At 39.7% G+C, this 22,784-nt stretch overlaps 1 protein-coding gene and 1 long non-coding RNA gene across 3 annotated transcripts in view; one reads left to right on the top strand and one right to left on the bottom strand.

The window, feature by feature from the left end:
* Positions 1-22,784, top strand: part of fras1 (Fraser extracellular matrix complex subunit 1) — a 298,584-nt gene that overhangs the window by 152,041 nt on the left and 123,759 nt on the right. For both annotated transcript variants that reach the window (XM_044332436.1, XM_044332428.1), the window contains exons 16-19: positions 1,147-1,287; positions 1,403-1,570; positions 15,003-15,143; positions 20,900-21,046. In XM_044332436.1, coding sequence (XP_044188371.1) covers positions 1,147-1,287; positions 1,403-1,570; positions 15,003-15,143; positions 20,900-21,046 — 597 coding nt within the window. The remainder of the gene's footprint in view (positions 1-1,146; positions 1,288-1,402; positions 1,571-15,002; positions 15,144-20,899; positions 21,047-22,784) is intronic.
* Positions 206-7,602, bottom strand: LOC122967677. Its single transcript, XR_006398657.1, has 3 exons — positions 7,592-7,602; positions 4,349-4,352; positions 206-305 (listed from the first exon to the last, which is right to left on the bottom strand). It is a non-coding gene; the product is annotated as an uncharacterized LOC122967677 (long non-coding RNA).

Raw genomic sequence — 22,784 nt, 5'->3', positions numbered from 1 at the left:
TTGTTTTTCACTTCTGCGCTGTCAGAACGCCAACTTCAGTCAGGCATGAAGACTTTTAAAACTTTTTAATATCTTGTCTTGTTTGTTTGTTTGTTTTATTGTATTAACCCTTTCATGCATGAATTATGATAACCTCAGTCAGAAGTTATTCCTCTTCAGGCATGAAAAGAAATACTTGCACTTCATTTTTAAAGGAGTTTGTCTAACTTCGTGGACAGATGGTTAATTGTCTCCCAACATAAAATCAATACTTGGAAATTTTAACCATTGTATTACTCTTTAGTGGTTACTTGATGTTACAAAATCTTGGTTTTGAGTTTTTACATCATGGATGTATGAAGAGAACTGGATACAGCGTTGGAGGCGGGGCTCCGTTCATTCCTATGAAAGTTGCTCAGTGGCGCATGACGCAATAAAAAATCAACTTCCTGGTATGAAAGCACCCGGATCTTCCGCATTGTGCGGCCCACAGAGCATGTGCACTAGTGACCTTCGCCGGCCAAGTCGGCTACTTCCAGTTTAGCCCTCTGGCTAACTTCAATGGGGATAAAACAATTCAATCATGCGGCTCTTCTAGTCTTTTGAAATGTGATCAGACGGATCAGATTTAATTCTGATAGCGAGACAAGTCATTTCGCGGGGGTTGTGACGCTCTTTCACAATGTAAGTCTATGGGGAAAAAGTTTTCTTGGGGCCAGCATCCAGTTCTCTTTATACATCCATGTTTTACAGAGAAATTTGTGTTGCACTTACAAAGGCTGGCCAGTGGATGGCAGCGTACGGGGTGACACACTAGAGTCCACCGTGTTGGCTGATGTGCAACTATACCATTAAAACCCCCATGCATATATAAGAAAACAGCTTTTGAATAGCTGTCCGCTGTAGTGACCACTATGCATGAAAGGGTTAAAGCTGAGCTATATACACATGTTAAATACAAATTAAAGAAGATGCAGTAAATCTCACTTTTATGTGAATTTACACAAAGTTTTGGGATTCAAAGTCTTTCAAATCTCAACTTAAAGCATGTCAGGTACGCATGCTGACCTGCGTAGCTACTGGTAATATGCTTTATGTCCTGCAGTGCTTAATTCAAGTAAAACATCTTTAAAGTGAGAGATCATTTGTTCTGCCTCTCCTCCTCAGCCTGCCACAGCTCCTGTGTGTCATGTTGGGGTCCGTCTGTATCCCAGTGTACCTCGTGCTCAGATGGGCTCCTTCTCCACCAGGGACAGTGTGTGGAGGCCTGCGGGGAAGGACTGTACTCCCAGGACAACACCTGCCAAAGTAAGAGCTTTTATCCATGTTTATTCACTATTAAAAACATCTTTATAAATGATTTTCCCGCCGCTGCCGGTCCGACCTTTTTTTTTTTTTGACCTTTCATCTCCGCTGCGTCCAGATTGTCATCCTACCTGTCGCTCCTGTGTGGGACCTTTGGCTTCAGACTGTCTCCGCTGCCTCAAACCAGAGGAAGTTCTCCTCCTGCAGTCCAGTCACGTTCAACAAGGCGTCTGCACAGCTGGATGTCCCGCTCACAGCTTCCTGGATGAAATGCAGACATGCAGAGGTGAGAGCGCAAGGTTTCTTTGATTTGATTTCTGCCTTTTCGTCGAGAGGCGATAACCGAAAGTCCTGGCGAGAGTCTCTGCTTTTCATGGAGCCAATTAGCAAGTCAATCATTAGTGACTTTGTGTTTTAAAACAGATCAGGTATCAACAGCATTAATGTCATTTGTTCAAGCCCAATCCAATCAGAGCACAAGGGAAATCCATGCATACAAAACCAAACAGATCTATGTTTGTCCAATCAAACGTCTAATCCTGTTGCAAACTCTGCTTTCACATTTGAATAACGTTAACTAGTTCTGTCCATCAATCAGCCCATTGACAGAAAATCAATCAGTTATCTGTTTCAAGGGATTTATTAAACAAAACGCCAAAGATTCGCAGGCTCCGGCTCCTCCGATGTGAGGATGAGTGATTTTTTTTAACTGGTGCCAGATGAAATAATCAATTAAAAGACGACGCTTTGAGCTCCAGAAACCCAAGATAACATTTGTGTGTTTTTATCTCTGGCATTGGACCCTTGTTGCATGTCGTTCCTCATCTGTCTTTCCCCTTCATTTCCTGTGAGCTCTCTACTGTTGCTATCTACTATCTAATAAAGGCATAAAGAGCCAAAGGGGGAAAAAAATGGCAAAAAACCTGCAATGAATGCCGTCCAAAATCAAACCTGTGGTTATGTGACTGACCAGTAGGCTCCCAGGATGCACCATGTAAACAGATGTTATGTTTTATTTGCCTCTTTTTTATTCATATTGTAAGATATCCCATCACACAGCCACAATGAACACCTGCATCCAGTACAGAGATTAAGTGATCAGACTTAATCTACAGCAACATGCGCTTAATCAAAAACTTCCCTGTTTTGCTAATCTCAACATAATCCTAAAAGTAAGTTTGGACAGACGTTTGTGCACTTGTGTAGATTTGTAGACTTTGTGGATGTATTTCTGTTTGGAGAAGGAAGACAGGAAGTGTCAGGGGTGGGACAAAAACAATCGATAATACGACATATCGCGATATTTCCAATTGTGATACGTTATCAATACGCTGCCGGCAAGTATCGATAGGACTGCTCAGTATTGATTCAGCTACTTTGGCTTTAGCATTTCCTGTAACTGCTTCACAATAAAAGCCTCCTGCTGGTTCGCCGACGGAAAGTTTTTATTATGAAACAGCAGCCTTTGTGTCCCCTAGTACACACACACACACACACACACACAATGAGGAAAAAACCTGTATTTCAGAACCAAATACGTCTGTTAAAATTCATTTTCAATATTTTAAAAACTGTTTCAATGTTTCAAAAAGTTCAGTTTCAGTGCTTCAACTTTCAAAACTTTTTTAAAAAAAAAAACTCTTGCAATGTTTTATTTAAAAAGCTTTATCAATGTTTTAAAAGCTGTTTTCAGTGTGTCAAATTTTCAAAAAAATCTGTTTGAATGTTTAAAAAGCTTAGTCAATATTTTAAGGGGCATGACTAACGTCTGGTAGATACTAACGTCTTCCACTTCCACAGTCCTCCGCTGCTTTTCACATCATAATCGCACACAAGTAGAAGGATTTCTTTGTGTGTTCCGAAATCTTTTTTTCCACTTAGGAGCACATGTAGACCTTGAGAGAAAAGTTAGCGTCGACCTCCGCAGAGAGTCTGCTGGAGCTTCGTCAATAGAGTCACATTGGTAAAAGTTTCTGTGTGCTACCTGTGTTGAAGCTTTAACTAGCAGCTTTAATACAAGAGGCTCTCTGGTATGTGTATATGTGGCTGTAGGGGGGGAGTGTCAGTACGTAGCATGTAAAGCTCTGAATGTAGCGCGGTTACTTATCGGCGGGTCGTGTGTTGTGTTTACTGCCACAGAAAAGGAATAAATGTTAGTTATTATTTGTATAACTACAGTTCTCTGAGTAGCTCGACGCCTCCTCTCTGCTCCTCTTATCAGACTTACTAACATTACCAGCAGCTCTGTGTGTGAGAGGCACAAACTGAGGCTGCAGTGTTGTCATATTTATACCTCTGACACTAATGTATTGTTAATAGACATTCTACATTATCTGACTATTTCCTGCTGATTCTTTCTTTCTTCTTCAGTTAAAGATATCGTTGATATCGTAGATTATTTCTTTGTGATATTAGTCCAGTCAATCTGTGGTTTGACCCGGGGAAAATTGCAATAGTAATCATTCAAGATTCTTAGGGACATCCAAATATCATATTACAAGTATATCATTATATATGTAGTGGATCAAGGTAAATTCAGGGGTTGAAATTTGGGGCCTTCATTTCAGAAGAAGTGTGTATCTCTGCTTCTGAATATGCTATTTTCATATAATTTATGTCTACACATTGGTTTTCTAGGGTGTTCTCTCACATACAACCATCAGATATGACCTGTTCTGAATGTATATGTGCACTATGGGGGTACCCTTATGCCAAAATTACCTTTTTTTTAAAAATCCAAACAAAGTCAAACAAATTAGGTCATAAACCATGTATTATCATTGAATTTTCTTCACAATCCAAATCTGTCTTAGTAATGTGTTTTTCCATGAAAACTATGATGCATATCAGCACAGATTGCAGTGTTTCCCCTTGGTTGAGTGGTTTGGCTTGGCAGGGGGATGGGGGGGCGTGGGTCGGGGGGGTGTGGGTGTGATTAGCAGCCACACATTTCTCCGTTCTTTGTGTCTCTGATTAGCGTCGTCAGGTTATGCTAACCCATTGTTGCTAACTTCGGCGCTAACCCCCTTCATTTTCCAGCACTTGGGGAAACAACAGACGTGACTTTTCTTGGTCTTGACAGCATTTATTAACGGACATATATATATATATATATATATATATATATATATATATATGTTGTGTATCCCAGAATCACCTTTGTTGTGATATATATCGTTATCGTGAGTTCATCCACTCCTAGTGTGTTTGGAGACACCTGATCAGGTTGTTTGTGAGTATGAACTTGTGTGTGTAATAGGCTCATATTTAGGTTTGAAGGACTAGTCTGTCAAGTGAGAATAATTATCACCCACCTCCCAACACCCACACAAACACACACCACTGCAAATACCACCTACTTACCAGAATGCCAAGTTTTTTTTTTAATGATGCGGGATGACAGCGAAGAGAAAAAGAGAAATGAAAAGACTGTAATCAGTTTTCTTTACCTCCCTTGTACGTCCAACCGTGTGCTATGAAATTCTATCCATTTACCACAATCACCGCTCCACTCTTTTCTTACCTCGCTGTTCAGTGTTTGTGCCCACTGACAGTACCGCATTCAGTATTTGGCAGGGAGAAGAGTATTTGTTCTGCCTGCTGTCTCTTCCTCGAGCGCAGCCAAGTCATTCGCCAACGCTGGCGTTTCGTTCAGCTCTACTTTCCTCTCGGCTCACTTTTCATCTGCTGGAGCTGCTGTTACCTGAAATTAGATAAAACACAGGCTGCCAAGCAGCGGTTTAATGGCTGCTGCTTATATTAAGATTAAATTTGAGGTATTTACTTGACAGAGAGACTTACAGGTGGTTTTGAAAGCATGAGATCCCTGAAACTGAGCTGATTCTGATCTGGAAGAAGAAGGATGTTGCACTCATTTGTTTTGATTTTGGGAAACAGAATTAGTCTTTGTTAAAGCGCTTTTGCATTTAAATGTTCACTTTTTAAGCTGCTACTGTAGAAAAGTACTAATAATTACTGGTTTATGACTTTTGAGTGCTGCTGCATCACACTATGTCCAACAAGTCCTGCAAACTAAACAACAAAGCAGGTGTTCGTCTTCCAAAATGACCCATATGACTGTTTGTCAGTATTTTAATTGGTAGTTATTGTGATAATCAAGTAATTGTTTTAAGCAAAAAAATTTCGAGCAAAAATGACAAATATTTGCTGGCTGCAGCTTCTCAATTTGAGAATTTGATGCTTTTCGTTGTCATACGTGATGGTAAACTTTAGATTTTCAACTGTTGATCAAACAAAAACAAGATATTTTATACTTGTAACAGATATTTTTCACTATTTTCTGAAATTTTGGTTGCAGATATACTGACTACTGTTCTGCTAACAGAATATCCCAAAGTATCTGGTTGTTTAAAACTACCCATTTTTACTTTAAGAGTCCTTTTTTTCACATGACAGGTATTAACTTTCATAAACTTATCCTACATGTATGTTTTGCATGTAAAAATGTGATCAACAGAGTAACAAGTAAGGAGTCAAATTGGAGTAAAAGTTTATGTCAACCTGAAATGTTATGCAGGAGAAATACTGCACTCAGATGTGCACTTGTGTGACAACCTGTGAAGGTGAAGGTACGTAAAGGTACATTGTTACTGTCTAACTCTTGGTGAAGGATGCTTAATATAGGAGGTTTATGCAGCGTTGCTGTACTCATCCTTCACGTAGCGAACAGACACCTGGACTCTTGGGAAATAAAAAAAAAAAAACACAATACAGAGCTTCAGTATTTCACTATTGCACTGTTATTTATCATTGAAACTTGAATGTGGACAGGAGGTGTGGGGGTGGAGGGTCCTTTAGCTGACCTTCTCACTTCTCTGAATTCAAAGCGATCAGAAGCCGTGAGCAGCTGGGGGGGGGGGGGGGGGTTGCGTAGGAGATGAGTGACACGGGAGATATGGTGAGTTTGAAGACATGGGTAGGTTGCATTATGGGTAGAGGTTTTTTGTTGCTATGCTCCCACGGTGCTTGCAGATAAGTTCTCGCCGTCTGTTTACAGTCACTCAGCAGCTGTGTTTCAAGATGTTGAGTGCAGTTTAGCCATCGCGTCAATTGCAGGGTGCTCCGAGGAATGTCTTTATAGTTTTCTGTTAGCTGACACGGTTCCCGGATTCCTGAAGCTCGGAAACGTTGTAATTTGTCGCTCGTTCTGTTGTTTATACGTTTTTCTCTAATTCCAGTGGTGTTCACTATATGAGGAGAGTGAACCATGACCTGCTGGTTTGCTGGAATTCAAAATAGTTTTAGAAAGATGAGCAACACTTGTAGTATGAAGAAGTTTATCTCCGAGGGGCATGAATGATTTATTTAATACCTCCCATTTATGTGGATTTGTAGTGTTTTTTATGATATATTTTTCTATGATATATTTTTTATGTTTTTTTATGATTATTTATTTATTTTTTTTATCACTTTTTAATATTTTTTATCAATTTATATTATTGTATTATGCATCTTTCTGCTCCCTCTATACACAACACTTTATAAAGCCTTTTTATCTTTACTATTACTACTATTATTATTATTATTGTTATTATCCCAATCAAAGTGTTTCTAAATGTATCCCATATCTAATAGGCACATTTTTGGATGAACAAAAAACCCCAAGTACCACCAACCCCCTAATTGCACCTTTCTAGTTAATGGACCAAATATGGCGTCACCCATGTCCCTTCTTGGACAACGATTGGCCTGAAACCACATGACCGTACATCCAACCCATCTTTGTAGATGTCCCATTGGCTGATATTTTTTTAAAACTTTTTCATACCCAACTTACTTTATTTAAATGGTATTTGTAATGTGTTTTATGATGACCCTGATGAAGGCCACAAGCCGAAACGCATCGGTCAACTAATAAAAGTTGTTCTTCATACTAGTGTGTTGCTGGAGTTCTCATCTTTCTAGACTTCTTTTTCTTCTCCCTACACCTTGGAAGTAGGTGAAGTTGTGCCAGAGACCCTCAAATTGGAGTTCACAACCTCCCTTGGACTCACAAAAGGCAGAAATCAGTGATCATGCTTTTATCTTCGAATGATGGATACTTGTAACATCTGGGCACCTTTTTAACAATAAACCAACAGCCTGAATAGAGAAACTTAAAACTCCTTATTTTACATCACACTTCAGCAGCCTGCAGATACATTCCTGCAATAAGGGCTCATGAGTCGGCATCACTTTGATTTTTTTGGGATGTTGAGTCTGAAGCCATTTAGATAATAGCACGATTTGTTTCCTCACAACAGTTTACTTTTAAGTTCGAGCCGAACACCAGAGAAATTTTGTTTACTTTACCTGGAATCGAATAGCCATTAGCGATATTGGATTCCCTTAATCATCCAGGACAAGACAATTACAAATCGATGAGTAGTGGTCAGACCGGTGTCCTCTAACACCCATTCGTCTCTGTGATAGCATGGGACCAAAACACCGCTGAACCAATACATGGGTTTTATTGTGATTAATGAGAAACAAGGTTTGCAGCTACATGCTAAACTTACACTCACAATAACAAAATACATCAAAATCAAAAGGAGAAAATGTCAGATTAACCTGCAAAAAAGGAGCTGAGTCAAAGATTAGCGTGATGCTTCTTATGGATAGTTAATTCTGTGAGTAGTGAGAACTTTAATCTGTTTGATTTATCCTTGAATGATTAGTATGCTCCGCCGCCGCCACTGCTTTCAGCACCTGGTTGCTGCGTCAGCGATAACAGTCTTCTCCTAAGACTTTTGGAAAGCTGCTCAGGATTTGCATCACCTGGAACAAAGAGGACACTTTAGTACCTTGTTATCAATTGTTTTGATTTCCAAAGAACAAAAAGAAGCAAAATTCATAACAATAACAACACAAAATAACAAAGTATGGTAACATAATATATCCCACTATGACGTGAACATGAAACCTTTCCAGTAAAGTCCGATACTTATAGTGATCAATCAAAACACAGACAGATAATTAATGCAGCAGACAGTTTTAATTAAGGCTGGTTATCATCAACATCAGTTAAACTGATAGATAAGATCTTGATCAATTGCTGTAACATTTATTGCCAAATAAAATTATCCATATGTCGATCAATCAATCAACATAAAGGTAAACAGCAACCATTAGCAAATAGAGCAGACGATTTATAGAGATTCTTCAAGCAATTAAGTTAAACTAAGGTTAAATGAAGATTGTATACATATCTTCATAATTCATAATAATAAACTGTGATGATTAAAGTTGATATAGTTTGTGTTGAGTTAGTAAATAATTACAGCTACAACAGTTAGTATTTTATTAGTATTATAGTATTAATCAGTAACTATTGTGACAATTGAGTAATTGTTTTAACCCTCCTGTTGTCGTCATGCAACTTTTGTTCTCCCGGGTCAAAACTGACCCGGGGGAAAAAAGTCCACAGATGTCATAAACTTCAATAAAACACCCAAAATACAATGAAAGTAGTGATCATTACTTTTACTTGCAAAGTGTGTGATATGGAACCATCCATGTGATTTTCAAGCAATTAGATGAAAGAAATCCATATTTCTGATATAAAAACATTTGAAAACGGGTCAAATTTGACCCGAGGACGACAGGAGGGTTAAACAAAAAAGTTTCAAGCAAAAATGACAAATATTTGCTGGTTGCAGCTTCTCAATTTGAGGATTTGATGCTTTTTTTGTTGTCATACGTGATGGTAAACTTAAGATTTTCGACAGTTGATCAAACAAAACAAGATATTTTAAGACATCATCTCGTCCTGTTTTTCTCTATTTTGTGACATTTTATTGACAAAACCATTAATTGATTAATCAAAAAAATAATCATTAGTTGCAGCCCTTTAAATAATACTTACAGTCACTTTACTCTCAGCTGATACTCAGTCTAGTGTTCATTGCAACAGCAGTTATTTGCCTTTTATTTTACAAAAAATCTGTCCTTTAAACCAAAAAGAAAAAAAAACATCTGAGGTGGTGGTGAATCTGTCAAGGTGTTAATGATTTTTTCTAATTTGTGAAGAGGGTGTTCTCAAGCTAAAGCTAAAAAAGCTCATCTCTAGCTTGGAGTTTCATTGTTCATCACCTATTGTGTCCGACTAAGTGCCACTCGTCTAGTTTGCTTTTAGTCTAAGCTTCTTAAATTAGTCTCAACAACAACAGCGCGGAGAGAGAGAGAGAGAGAGAGAGAGAGCTGAGGATCAATGTGATAAATGACACGTCATTAAAGCTCTATTCACAGTAATATGTAAAGAAGTTGTTCCACTCTGCGTCTATTCTCAGTAACAAAGGTTTGGTTTCCCTTCGGTGGCGTGTCAGTGGGTTCAGGTACGACTGGGAACAATGGAGGTTATTGTATATGTGAGAGTGTGTGTGTGTGTGTGTGTGTGTTGTTCTGACAGATACTCAGACCTCCTCAGCAGCTACTGTCCTGAAGCGGAGGAGGACGGTGTGTAAACATGCACATGAGACTCACAGACTCCAGCGTTTATGTATACACACACACACACACACACACACACACACACACACACACACACAAATATTAAGTGGGCTGGAGCTGACAAGCTATCAGATGTCTGAGAGGAAATTCCTGGCTGTAAATCCTTCTCCTCTCCAGTCAGAAGCCCTCTTATGCAGACGGAGATAGTTGGCGTGTAGGAGGCTTAATGCTGCTTGACAGACAGGTCGAGCTGCAGAACACACACACACACACACACACACACACAAGAGGTTAACACACACACCTGAACTGTGTCGGTTCACTTCTCACAATATCACAGATGTTCATTTCTCTTCTTTCAGGCTTTTAAATTTGTTGTTTGTGTGATTTTTATTAAATTAAGACAACAAAAGGAAAGATAATAATAGCTTAATTTAAGAAGAAAAGAACAAAACATCATCAGTAAGACACATTTGTTTAAAGAGGATTTTACACATCAGTGTGTGTTTCCAGGTGTTTGGGAGCACTACTGCATGTGTGAAACAAGTAGTCTAAAGTTTTCTGTGTCTCTAGAGGGAGCTGTGTGAAATCTGATAAATTGCCTCAAGTGATGTCATTTGAGTCATCGTCAGCCTGAGCTGAAGACTACAAGTTTGAAAAGTAAAAAGATCTGGAGGTGTGGAGTTAGAAAGAGTTTGTAGCCTGCTGCTCATCTCTGCTGGAGGCTAGCAACTCCAGGCTACGTTAGCCACTACTAGCATAACACACCCGGGTCTGTAAAGTTGACTGAATCGAGTTGCATTGTGGGTAATGTAGGTGACAGGTTTCGACAAGGATGAGCAATGCATGGAATAAAAAAAGACTATGGCTGCATTCAGACCAAAACCAGCTCTGCATTAAAACAATGCAGAAACAATCCAGGAAGTCCAGTTGGAGCTATTAATACATTTAAATGCAGATCAATGTGTTACGCCCATAGATGTATAATAAGAGCTGGATAGGGCGCCGCCACCAATTTTTCCCAGTGGCCACTCGCGGTATTGCAGCAAAAAATCCCCCTGCGGCCAAAAAGCATTTTCCCCATAGACTACCATTGTAAAAGAGACGCCTGTAAAACTGCTGACAGGACGCCTCGAACTGCAAACAACATCAATTATGATTCTTTCTATTATGAACTTTTGATTCATGGAGGTTTTATATTTGTAAAACTTTCCTCGAGCTGAGAAAAGCTATTTAAAAATCTGTGATGTCATCACAATGTAAAGTCTATGGGCCGAGCAGGAGAAACACTACTGTGCATATTCAGTGGGCCGCACAACACAGAAACAAACCCGGAAGCTAGAAGGACTATAGGACTGAATGGGCGCCATTTTTAGTCCAGTATCCAGATCTTATAATACATCCATGTTTATGCCAGAATACAGCATGACTACCACAATACTCTTAGACTGGATCATACAACTCGGGGAAAGTTATTATAGCAGCAATGTTACAAAGTAATCCACCAGGAATGTGCTCTTGCATGTATGTGATTGATCGATGCAGCACCTTGTCAGATGCATTGCAGCAGAAGTGCTCCATTCAAATAAATGAGAGGGCTGTGTTTCTTTCACACAGAGATAATGTCTAATTTCACCACTGCTGCATCTGTTTTGACTCTTTTTTAAAATCCATCCATCGTGAGTCTGAAAACTTATATGAGCTCAATGATGAATCAGTGGAAGGAGTGAACGGACTTGTAGCATACCACAACAGAACAAATTTAAACATTAGATCCTTCAGAGGAGTGAGATATAACCGTGCACTCTTGTTTTCTGCTGTGTAGCACTCACAACTCTTTGCAGCACTAATGTAATGATCGGGCTTTGTACTGTACCAGGAGGCTCATTTGTGAAAGGCATCGAGGAGCGCCTGCACCTCCAAACTAAATCACAACCTCATCGACTGCGCCCACCTTAAATTATGCCCCCATCAGCACAAAAACAAAAGTAATGAATCCGATTCTCTGAGCCCGTGCACCAGATAATGTGTGATGAGAACGTCTGTGCGCGTGAATTTAGGCGAGTACGGGAATCAATATGCTCTGCAACAAATTAGACGTCCAAACGGAAATAAAGGAATGAGGCGGCTGCTTATCATTCTTATTCTCTCCTCTTATCAATGTGTTTGACAGCAGAGTCTGTTTAATATGCGTCTGAGTGTGTGTTTGGTTGTTTTTTTTTGACTTTTGATACGAAGGTTTTGCGTGTAACTCGTGTTCGAACGTGTGTTTATGTCACACGCGACGCGACCGAGAGGAAAAACATGTGTGGGTGTTAAACCTAATCATGGAAACGTATAGGCTTGTCTTCTCATATCAGCTAACCAATTAAGCTTAGACAGAGAAGAAGAGGATTATGGGTAGGCGGCAGGCAGGCGGGGAGAAGGTGGGTGATGATGAGATGTCAGATTGACGGTTTTGGCTGACACCGCCGTGACTTTTCAAGGTCTTTGTGCTCCCCCAAAGGGTAAATGTTTTTGTAGGTTGAGGCTCTCTCTCTCTCACACACACACACACACACACACACACACACACACACACACACACACACATGCACGGCGCTGTGTTGGCTCAGGTAGAGCACCACTCTGCTGCTCCTGCCAGTGCCTGTCATGCAGTGTGTACACAAGACCCGGATACAGCTGACAGCCCTCTGAAAGAATCCGGTGAGAAGTAATTATAAACACAGACACACACACACACACACACACATCAGCGCATATACTGTATAAAGAAAAGTCACACACACACACACACACACATCGACTAACACTCCTGGCCGCTTGGTGACAGGCCTTTTGTCTTCCGTTTCCAGCAGCAGCAGCAGCAGCAGTCAGTCGGTCCGTGTCTCAGCTCGGCTCGGCTCGGCTCGGCTGCCAGAGCCGATAGCGCCGCTCAGTTATTTGTCTTCACGCTGCCAAAGCAGACATCAAAGGTGGCACAAAAGGGCCTGTTTCGAGGGGCAGCTGTGGCGTGGGGTGAAGGGTGTGTGGGGGCATGTAAGGGAAGTGTAAATAATCCACCTATTTGAAGCCAAGTATATATAAAAAAAGACAACAAGCAGAGGAATGTCGCAGCAGCGGCCAAACTCTTCACATATCAAGCTAAATTGAATCGTGGTTAAAAGTGCAACTGTGAACAGTTTAAAGCTGCGTTAGGAGACACTTATATGAGGTTTCTGAACAGATATTTTTTATCTTTCAGTCCAGATAAAGTTCTGATATTTGGTTTCATTTTAAAACCTTAAAAGAGTGAATTATAAAATGTCTTTTAAAAGAGAGAGAACAAGTTTTACGACACTAGAAGTCAAACTGTGATCTTACACTGACACCACCACTCTACACTCAAACTGTATCCCATGTTTATTCTAGTTTTATTTGATTTTACTTAAATTTTATTAATGAATTTATTTTTAAAAGTTCTTTGCCTGATGTAAAGTGCTTTTATTTGTCTCAGTAGGTTTTAAAAGTGCTACTTATGTCTTGTTCTGATCCTTCTGGTTTAGTTAAGATCCTAGTTTCATAATTTTTTGTTGATCCTTTACTGCCAAGTTATCTGAAGTAGCTTTAATCTCTTAACCTGCGACTTTCAAAACTATTGTTCAGATTTTAAACCATCATCCTTTAAACAGGAGTTTTATGTTTCATTATCAGAACTGAACAGTCCAACGTTTCCCCCGAGCTGAGCGGTAGTCTTTTTCTGGCTCGTGGCCGTCTTGGATCCGACTCTCCCGAGCTGGCACCGACTCCGGTGTTAATGTGTAACTTCAGATTGCTGAAGCTGGCTGCCGGCCTCATGCATTTATTTTCGAAGTGGCAGAGCTGACTAATAGCTCTTGAGACTCGGATTCCAAAAACGTCAATAGTGAAGGAACAAGATACAGTAGAGTTGTCACAGGATAACAGAAATAGTGGCTGCTGTTCAGACACAGATACATAGGATGCAACTATTTTTAGGTGTGTACCTTTACAGCAACAAGCGCAGTCCTCCTTAATCCAGTTATGACACATTTATCCTACATTACCGCAGTGATATACACAGTAAAAACAAACCGCTGATCCCCTCAGATGACTTCTCATCGTACCGTAACAGCACGTTCCAGGTTGCTTTCACACCTGACTTGTTTTGTTCAGTTGAGTCGAACCCCGGAGCGTTTACCTCGTCTCTGCAGGTATGAACACAGCAGTTGCACCTGGGTGAAGACCAAAACAACCAGACCAAGACCTTGTCGAAGAGGTGGTCTTGGTCCAGCTCCAGAGATACGACCCAACTGCAGGAAGCATTGCGCAATCGTTGGATTAAACCAGCTCCCGTAGCCAGCTGTGCTGTATATTCTCCTCTTTAGCTGACTGAAGGCAGCATGTCTTCTTCACGTAATGTGAAGCAACATATGGTTCTCATATTTTTGCTTGGTATATGACCCCAAACGACTGGTCTGGATTATCCATATATATGCTGGAAAAAAATGAGAAACATCAATAGTTTTCATGGTCAGAAACAGCAGATACAACATTTATAAAGCACATGATTCAGCTTTTATTTATCTCTATTCTAATAAATAAGAATATGAATAATAATAATAAGAAAACAGTTGAAACATAGATGCTGCTGTGCATCTTTCAGCACCACGGAGGTGATGAGAAAGAGGGAGAGATGCTGTTTATTTCAATAATACCAGTCGTACACTTTATTACTGATAGAAAATATGTTCAAAGACCGTTCTACTAATTCACCCTCCTGTGTGGAACAAGTCGTATCCCTGAGGGCTACAGTTCATACATTAGTTCTATTTTCTGTTCTACAAAAAGGCGAGAAGGAAAATCAAGTCTTTTATAATAAATGTTGTAGCCTAACTCTCCTCTCTCCACCTCCCAACCTCAGAGATATTCTGACCGATGAACGGAGTGACAGCTCCCACACGGCTGTTGTTGATACATTTTGGTTGGTTTGACATTAACTGAACCAAAAGCAACAAAGTAGAAACTCATCCACTGACCAAAGCGAACCGACCGTAGGTGTGAAAACGCCTTAAAAAAAGTAAAAATAACTGCATCTATAATCCTCCAAAGACAGTCTCTTCCCTGAGGGACAGTCATTTTCGGCTTTTCTTATCGTGGCAGCGGGGAGACACAGTCGGGGGATGGAGCCTCCTCTGTCTCGGGCCACAGCTTTAAATCTTTTTTTTTTCGTGGTGAATATAAAACATGTTTCTCTCCTTGTCCTTTTTCAGAGTGTCATCCCTCCTGCTGGCACTGTACCGGACCATCTGCAGACAACTGTACGTCCTGTCCGTCCCTGTCCAGCCTGCAGGAGGGCCGATGCGTCCCCACCTGCCCGCAAGGATTCTTTATCCAGGACAAACAGTGCCAAGGTGAGCACGGACACGCATAAACACACTTGTACCTCTGTGCATGTGAGAGGTACACCGTTAGTCCCCAACTTAACCTAAAACCTGACTCAAATAACCCCCATGAAGAAGTGAGAAGTCATTCTCAAGGTCGACAGCTGTTCCTCACAAAGTTAGCGGTGCAAAACTTGTAAAACTTGGTAAATCTTATGTCTGTGTGTGACTATTACAGTGTTTTATAATGTAGTTATGTAGCTGTAAACCTTATAATAGGCTAATTACTAAAATAGAATTAAACAGTCACTATTGTCATCATCATTAAGAGTGCTGCCTCCTAAAACGATAAGACAATGATTATGATAATTGTTATTCTCGCACCAGTGGGATCATTAGCGTGAGTGTTTGTCCCAATTAAGACCCCTGTTGTTGTTGTTGTGGACTTGTAGTGCCTGCAGCTGTTGTTGTTGTTGTTGTTGGTGGTGTCTCAATCTGCCCTAATCAGGAATAAAACCACAGAAAGTCTAAATAGTTATCGGTTCACTTTCTGTGACCCGTAGAAACGTGTTTCCACAGAATAAGCGAGAAAACAGAGAAACAGAAAGTCTGATAATGTTCTTTGTTATTTGACATTAAGACATCTTCACTGGAAGAAACACAGGAAACAAAAAAAAAAGAGTTTCTGCATGTTACTGGAGAGACAATCAAAACATAAATGTTCCAATCAATAGAGTTCAGCATTTTCATGAGTGTTGCATTCACAGGACAACAGTGTCATGACTCACAACATGTCAGGTTGGGGAAGCAGGAATGGACCCAAATGCAGATTTGACGAAAATCTCCTTTTAATCTTGCAATGGTCAAGAACAGAACTGAACAGAACTAGCAGACAAAACAAATGAAAGACTGAACAAAAAACCAGGACTTAAATAGTAACTGAACTAACGAGAAGATGAGGTGCAGATGAAGGGAGAGATGGGTGGAGAACTCAGGAGAAGGGAGTGAACAGACAGGGAAACCAGGAAACTAGAAAAACACAATACTCTAAGCTACCGGAAACCCAAAAAGAACACAAAAAGTCCAAAAACCAAACAAAGTCCAGGCAGGATGTGACCAAACGGCGACCTGGGGAAGTGCCAAAAACTGCAGTTCCTTGAATGGCCACTTGAGGCTCCAAAAGCGAGTCAATCCCCATAGACCCCCATGTTAAAATGTCCAACTTTACAGCAGAAATAAACGTGTTTACAGCCTGGTACAAAAAACGGTTTAGGTCTCTAAAGCTAATTTCCCCTTTTATGACAACTGTACGGGAGGTGAATTTCTTTATAACTCACTCGTTTGAGTTTTATTAAGCCGTAAAGTTATGCAAAATTAAGGACATGGCTGCTTTGAGTGACAGGTCCGCCAGCCACTAGGTGGCTTGTTTCAGCCATTCGGCCCGCCTCTTTGCCCATTTTTGATTGGCTGGGAGTTAGGCAGAGTCACGCACTGCCAATGTGGCGATGGTAAGAGCAGCCCACTTTGAGCTTCAGAAACCAACGGATGACGTCACGGTAACTACGTCCATATTTTTATACAGTCTATGGATGTGACACAACAAATGTTATTTCTTCTACAGTTAATGAGCTGATATGAAATTGTAGGAGAGATCTGAGCATTTTTAAAAGATTAGAAGAATCTGTTTCAAGATTCAGGAGACGTCTAGAACAGCTTTTAGTTTAGTCAGTGCAATGATGTTACACAAAACTGATGAAATTGACAGATTGGAGAATGATAGATTTTGTGTGTTTTCATCACATAATTTGATTTTCAGATCATCTTTCTTACAGCTCGGTGTTAAAGTGGGATCAGTGACGGTGTCGTTTATTACAGTTGTGTTTAAACATCACACATGGACACTTTTTGACTAGATTAACGAGTAAACAGTAGAGGAGAACGCCAAGGTCAGACGGTGGTACCTGTGCAATATGTTAACCACTGAGAGGAGCTTAGCCACCTCTTTAATGAAAATCCATTTGCTCTAATCTGCCATTCATTACCTCGGCTCAGTTTACCGTCTCTGAGCTCATTGGAAGCGAAGACAACCCCTCTATCTCCCGTCTACCAGCTTTCGCCTTCAAGCCTTTTTTAAGCACGCTGAATGTTATTGTTTATCTTGAGAAAGGCAAAAAAAAAAAAACGTGGTAAACATCATTGGATCTTTTAATAGTTTTGTCTCCAAACTTTGGCTGAGTAATTGAAATGGCAGATGCAGACAAATACCTAGACAGTTAAGAAGAATGATGGACTCAGATTACATTTCCCCCTGCGGGATACCAAAATAAATGGGGCTCTGTTTTCTCACTTGGCTTTTCCTTCGGTGTTGATTGGCTCATTAGAAGTTACTCAGATACCCTGAAGAAATATTGTATTCCTGTCTTAAAGAGAGTAAACTTTTACTGCAAAGTTTTGGTGTTTGGTGACTTTTTATGCTATATGGGAAAAGCCTGTTAATATATTAAGTTAAGTATTATATAAGAGTTGCTTGTAATTACTGTTAAATGTATATAAAGTAAAGCCCATGCATTACTTGGAAATGTATGTAGATATATTGGAAAGTTGCTTTTAATTACTATAAAATAATGTTTAAATAAAGTAAACCCCATACATTTAAGGGAAAAGCCTGTAAATATATTGGAGAGTTGCGTGTAATTACTGCCAAATAATGTTTAAATAAAGTAATGATTGTTAAAATTATGTTTTTGTAAACTATTATCACATGACCTTATTTTTTTTACAGTAAAAAACCAACATATACCAGGAATTTACTGTAAATAGACTGGATAATCACATAAAATAAAAGCCTAAAGCTCTCAAGATACCTAGATTAATGGGTGTTAAAGTAGAGTAGTTTAAATGTAATTTTACATAATTTTTCTGTGTTTTACATCCAGAAATCTGTACTTTGATGGGAAGTTTCATTTAAATTAGGTAATTTCAATTTATTTCCGCAATGTTTTTCATTTTTTTGGGCAGATTTATACATTTGTTTAACATTCTAGCAATGTTTTATAATGAGAATTTTTTTAAAATTTTACAACAGTTTGACTGTAAAAACACAGACAATGTTCATAGTAAATATCTGTATTTTTTTTTTTAAAAAAGTCTCTGTAGAATAACTGAAGGTTATTTACTGTTATTTGATGGTAAGTGTTTGGCAACTTTTGCTGCCAGACTTTTTACGATTTTTTTTTTTTACGATTTTTTTTTTTTTTTACAGTGTAAGCAATAAGACACAGCATGTAGTTAAAGGTCCATGAATTGATATGGATCAAATTGACTAGAGTTATATGAAACTGGTGGATCATAGTGACAAAGTCTGAAAGAATGGTGCAGTCTGCAGTTCTATGGAGGTTTTTCGCCTCTTTTATCTCATAGTTTTTGATTTTTACAGCACAATTACTGCATGTTTCAGTCTCTCTTCCTGCCAAACACCAACCAGCAGAGAAACAAAGTGAAGAAACATCAAGCAGCTCAAAAGCCAGAATTTATCTCAGGAGTAGGTAGAGACCAAACCTGAGCTAAAAGAAGAAAAAGTCATCAAAAGACTCCATATAGGATGATAATGTTGCTCTGTGTCAGTTGTTTGCTAACGTATTTACAAGATGATCATATGTTATAGATGTGTGTTTTTCAGTTTGTTGTGCAGTTTTAACAAAGTAGTTTGGATAGAAAACGTTTGTGAAACCTGTTTTTACATGACGTTATTCCACTGTAATAACCTGACTTTGAGGTGTTATAAGTAGAGAACAGCTGAGTTTCCACACAAGTCAAATTAATTTTTCAAGCAATTTTATTTACTGCATATAAGCTAAAATCACACATCACAAATTTGCATCTATCTGTACAACATACAACATCCTCTGTCCTTTAAGTCTAGTTTCAAATCGGTGAAAAACTTCCTTTAATGAGAAACAAATACAAGAAAGTGTCAGTAAAAGCAGCAGAGAAGGGATCTTCTTCCAGGACAAACTTGCAATAGTCATATAAATTCAATTCAATTCAATTTTATTATTTATATATCACCAAATCATAACAAAAGTTAACTCAGGGCACTTTTCACATAGAGCAGGGACCCAACAATCCCCCCCCATGAGCAGCACTTGGTGACACAGCAAGAAAAAACTCCCCTTTAACTGGAAGAAACCTCAAGCAGAACCAGACTCTAGGTGGACGCCATCTGCCTTGACTGGTTGGGTTGAGAGAGAAAGAAAGAGGGACGGAGAGAGACACAGAGAGGCATAATAATAATAATAATAATAATAATAATAATAATAATAATAATAATAATAATAATAATAATAATAATAATAATAATAATAATAATAATAATTAATAATAATAATAATAATAATAATTATAGCAATAATAGCCGGAGAAGGTGTCACAGCAGGACAACCACAACTAGAACTCTGGATTTTCCTGCGAGATGAGAAAGCACAAAAACTCAGAGGAAGAAGCCAAGTTATTAACATGCATTAATGGTACATATGTGCGTACAGATGGAGAGGAGGAGAAGAAGAGAGGAGCTCAGTGCATCATGGGAAGTCCCCCGGCAGTCTAGGCCTATAGCAGCATAACTAAGGGGCTGATCCAAGGCGAGCCTGGTCGACCCCTAACTATAAACTTTATCAAAAAGGAAAGTTTTAAGGATACTGGGAGTGCAGGGTTCTAGTGGGGTAATAGAGTACTATGAGCTCAGTTTATACAGAAGTAGTAAAAGTAGAATTACAGGAATTGAAAAACCAGAATGGCTATATTAGATCAATAAAATACAAATGTAAGTAAATATTAAGAGTAATATGGCAGGTTAAGGTCAGTGTATACAGTAGTTTAAGTATATTTGTTATCAGTTAAGATGTATATATATGGAGTCAGGATTAATGTTGGGGAAAAACATCAACTGTCCTTAAAGAAAAGTTTTTCTTAGTAAAGAAACAATAATAGAAAATATTTTATATTCCTCAGTTTGACCTCCAAAGAAATAGTTTGAGTTTTTTGTCTCTCTTCTGTGTTTTTGTGCTTTACAGACCATTAGTTGGTGCATTTGAGTATTGACATTTTTCTTTTTTCAGATGAAAACAGGCCAGAGCTCTGCCTAATAGATGTTTATTTTTTGCAACAGTACAAAAGCTTAAAATGTGCAAGCTGGTTGGATGGAAACACAGTTAATACCTGGACAGCACTTAATGAAAACCTCCTTCATTAATACTGTGTTTAGACCCTCTCTTCCTCTTCTTCTCTCTCTTCTACCTCGTACTCTTTCTTCTCAATTCCCCCTCTTCCCTCTCCTCATTATCTCTCTCTGTCTCCGACTTCTACCTCCTTCTACTCTTTGGTGCGTTTCCATCCACCTGTTTCTATTTCTAAAACACCTGAGTGGAAATGCAGAAACGCTCGGCTGAGGTGGAAAAATTAAATCACGACGTACATGAAGTATGTGACTTAGACGCTCCAATAAAGAGACGAAAAGTAGCAGCAGACAAAAAGATTGTCTATTGTCTGTTTCATCTTCACTGCCCATCTTCTTCCTCTCCTCCTCTGTCCTTCTTTCCCCTCTCGACTCTCCTCTTTGCCTCCTCTTCTTCTTCTACTCTTCCTACAGTACATCCTTTCTTCCCTCCATGCCTTCTTCCTTCGCTCCTGTACTTATTTTTTTACCTGATTTTCTCCCATCCCCTTCCCTCTGTCCCTCTCCTTCCATTTGTCCTCCCCCCCCCTCCCCCCCTCCCTCCTCCTCCCAGCCTGCCACCCCTCCTGCCAGACTTGCTCCGGTCCCTCCCAGGCCGACTGCACCTCCTGTCCTCCGCTGGCCTCCCTCCATAACGGCTACTGCAGGACCAGCTGCCAAGAGGGGCTTTTCCTCAACGCCATCACTGGAGAGTGCCTCAGTAAGTCTGTGTGTGTGTGTCTGTGTGTGTGTTTTGATGTGTAAATAGTGTCACGCACATGTGTGTGTGTGTATAAACCATTTGTGTAAAGCTTTCATAAAACAGGCTGCCATGAGTGCATGTTATTTTTATCCTGAGTGTCCTCCAGTGGGAATAGAACCACCACCTCTGGCAGGGTTAGTGCCTTGCTCTGCTGCACAATCACATGCACACAGACGTAACATAGTCTTGTGTGTTTGTGTGTGTGTGTGTCTGTTGCGCCAATCACCTGCATAATTCATGAGAAACGGCAGCCATCTGTGTTAAATAGATAGATTGATAAAAAGCAAAACAAAACAAAAAAAAAAGCTTTGCAGTCTGTTTCTTTTGAATCGTTGAGTCGAAAATGTTTGCAGAAGCTGCGAGCTGAAGTAAAAGTCGGTTTCTTTCTGTGTGTTTGCTGAAATATTTCTGTATTTTTGCATCATTCTCCATTAGGACATGAAGAAGGTTTTGTTCTCTCTGTGGCAAAAAACAAGGAGAAGTTTAGTAACTACAGTACAAATTTTGCCACATTTTATGTCCAGTCGGTGTTGATGGTAAACGTAGTCGATTAAAGCAATATATCCCTCAGTGCGTGCTATATCGACCGAGAAAGCTGCGTCATCAACGTCATTATTAGACGCCATGAGACCGTCTGGGCTACGTAGTTAGATGGCAAAAAGTGTTTTTTTTTTTGCTGCAGGAGACCATCGTTCACTTCCAACCGTGAGCGTCAACTGCAATATAGGGACAGGTTTTTGTCATTGTGTTGACTGTTGCCATGACGACGTTTCAAACGATCATTTTAACCCAAACCATGATCTTTCCCTAAACCAAACCAGACCACAGCAGCTGCTCTGAGCAGCTGCAGATGGCTCTACATTGGATTTAGTTGAAAGCCCGATGCGTCGCTATGCAGACGCCGAAGAATACCTCGTGCATCTGCATGAGACGCCAGAGGGACGTGACAAAGCATCTGGTTTTTGACAACCTGGCTTCATATTTAGCAGACAGATGGAAGGAGTATCAATCTTCTCATCTAACTCTCGACAAGAAAAGCAAATAAACGTATTTCCCTAAATTAAATGAATAAAACTGCTCATCTTTGTCTCCTAAGCAGGAAATAAGAATAATCTCGTCACTGAGCCTAAAATTTCTGTTGCATGTACGGCTGACAGCCAGATGGAGCTAAACTTGATAAAGCACTTAGCGAGTTAAATCAGTTGACCCAGATTCGGGGTAAATTGCCTCCGGCTGGTTTCCTCACCGGTAGCGACGGCCTCTGAGGCTCATGTGTATCACAGTAAACATCATTTCTCAGAAACGAAGAACCTGACGGTCACAACATAAACCTATAGCTCTGTTATCTACTGTTATCTGCTCCTTACTTACCTACCGCTCAAAAGAAAGTTTCCTGCTATAAAAGTACCTCCACCTATTTTTGCAATTTATTAAAAAAAAAAACAACTTTTAATGAGTTTCTCGCTGCTCGCAGTTACGCTTTTCAGAGAATCGCTACATGAAACATCCAGCGGGATGAAGACGAGCTTTCTTTAGATCTTTGTTAATAAACACCGACCTGAGATACTTCACACCTCCGCATCCCTCTTCTCTTCATCATTGTGCACCAAAAAAAAAAAAAGCTTATTTGTCTTTGGCAAGCAAAAAAAAAAAAAACCCTACCATATCCGGAAGAGAAATAGAAAAGATGTGAGTG

The sequence above is a fragment of the Thunnus albacares genome, chromosome 2 (genome assembly GCF_914725855.1).
Source record: "Thunnus albacares chromosome 2, fThuAlb1.1, whole genome shotgun sequence".
NCBI classification, from domain to species: Eukaryota; Metazoa; Chordata; class Actinopteri; order Scombriformes; family Scombridae; genus Thunnus; species Thunnus albacares.
Note: the sequence above shows the minus strand (reverse complement) of the source record. Positions and strands in the feature narration are given on the sequence as shown.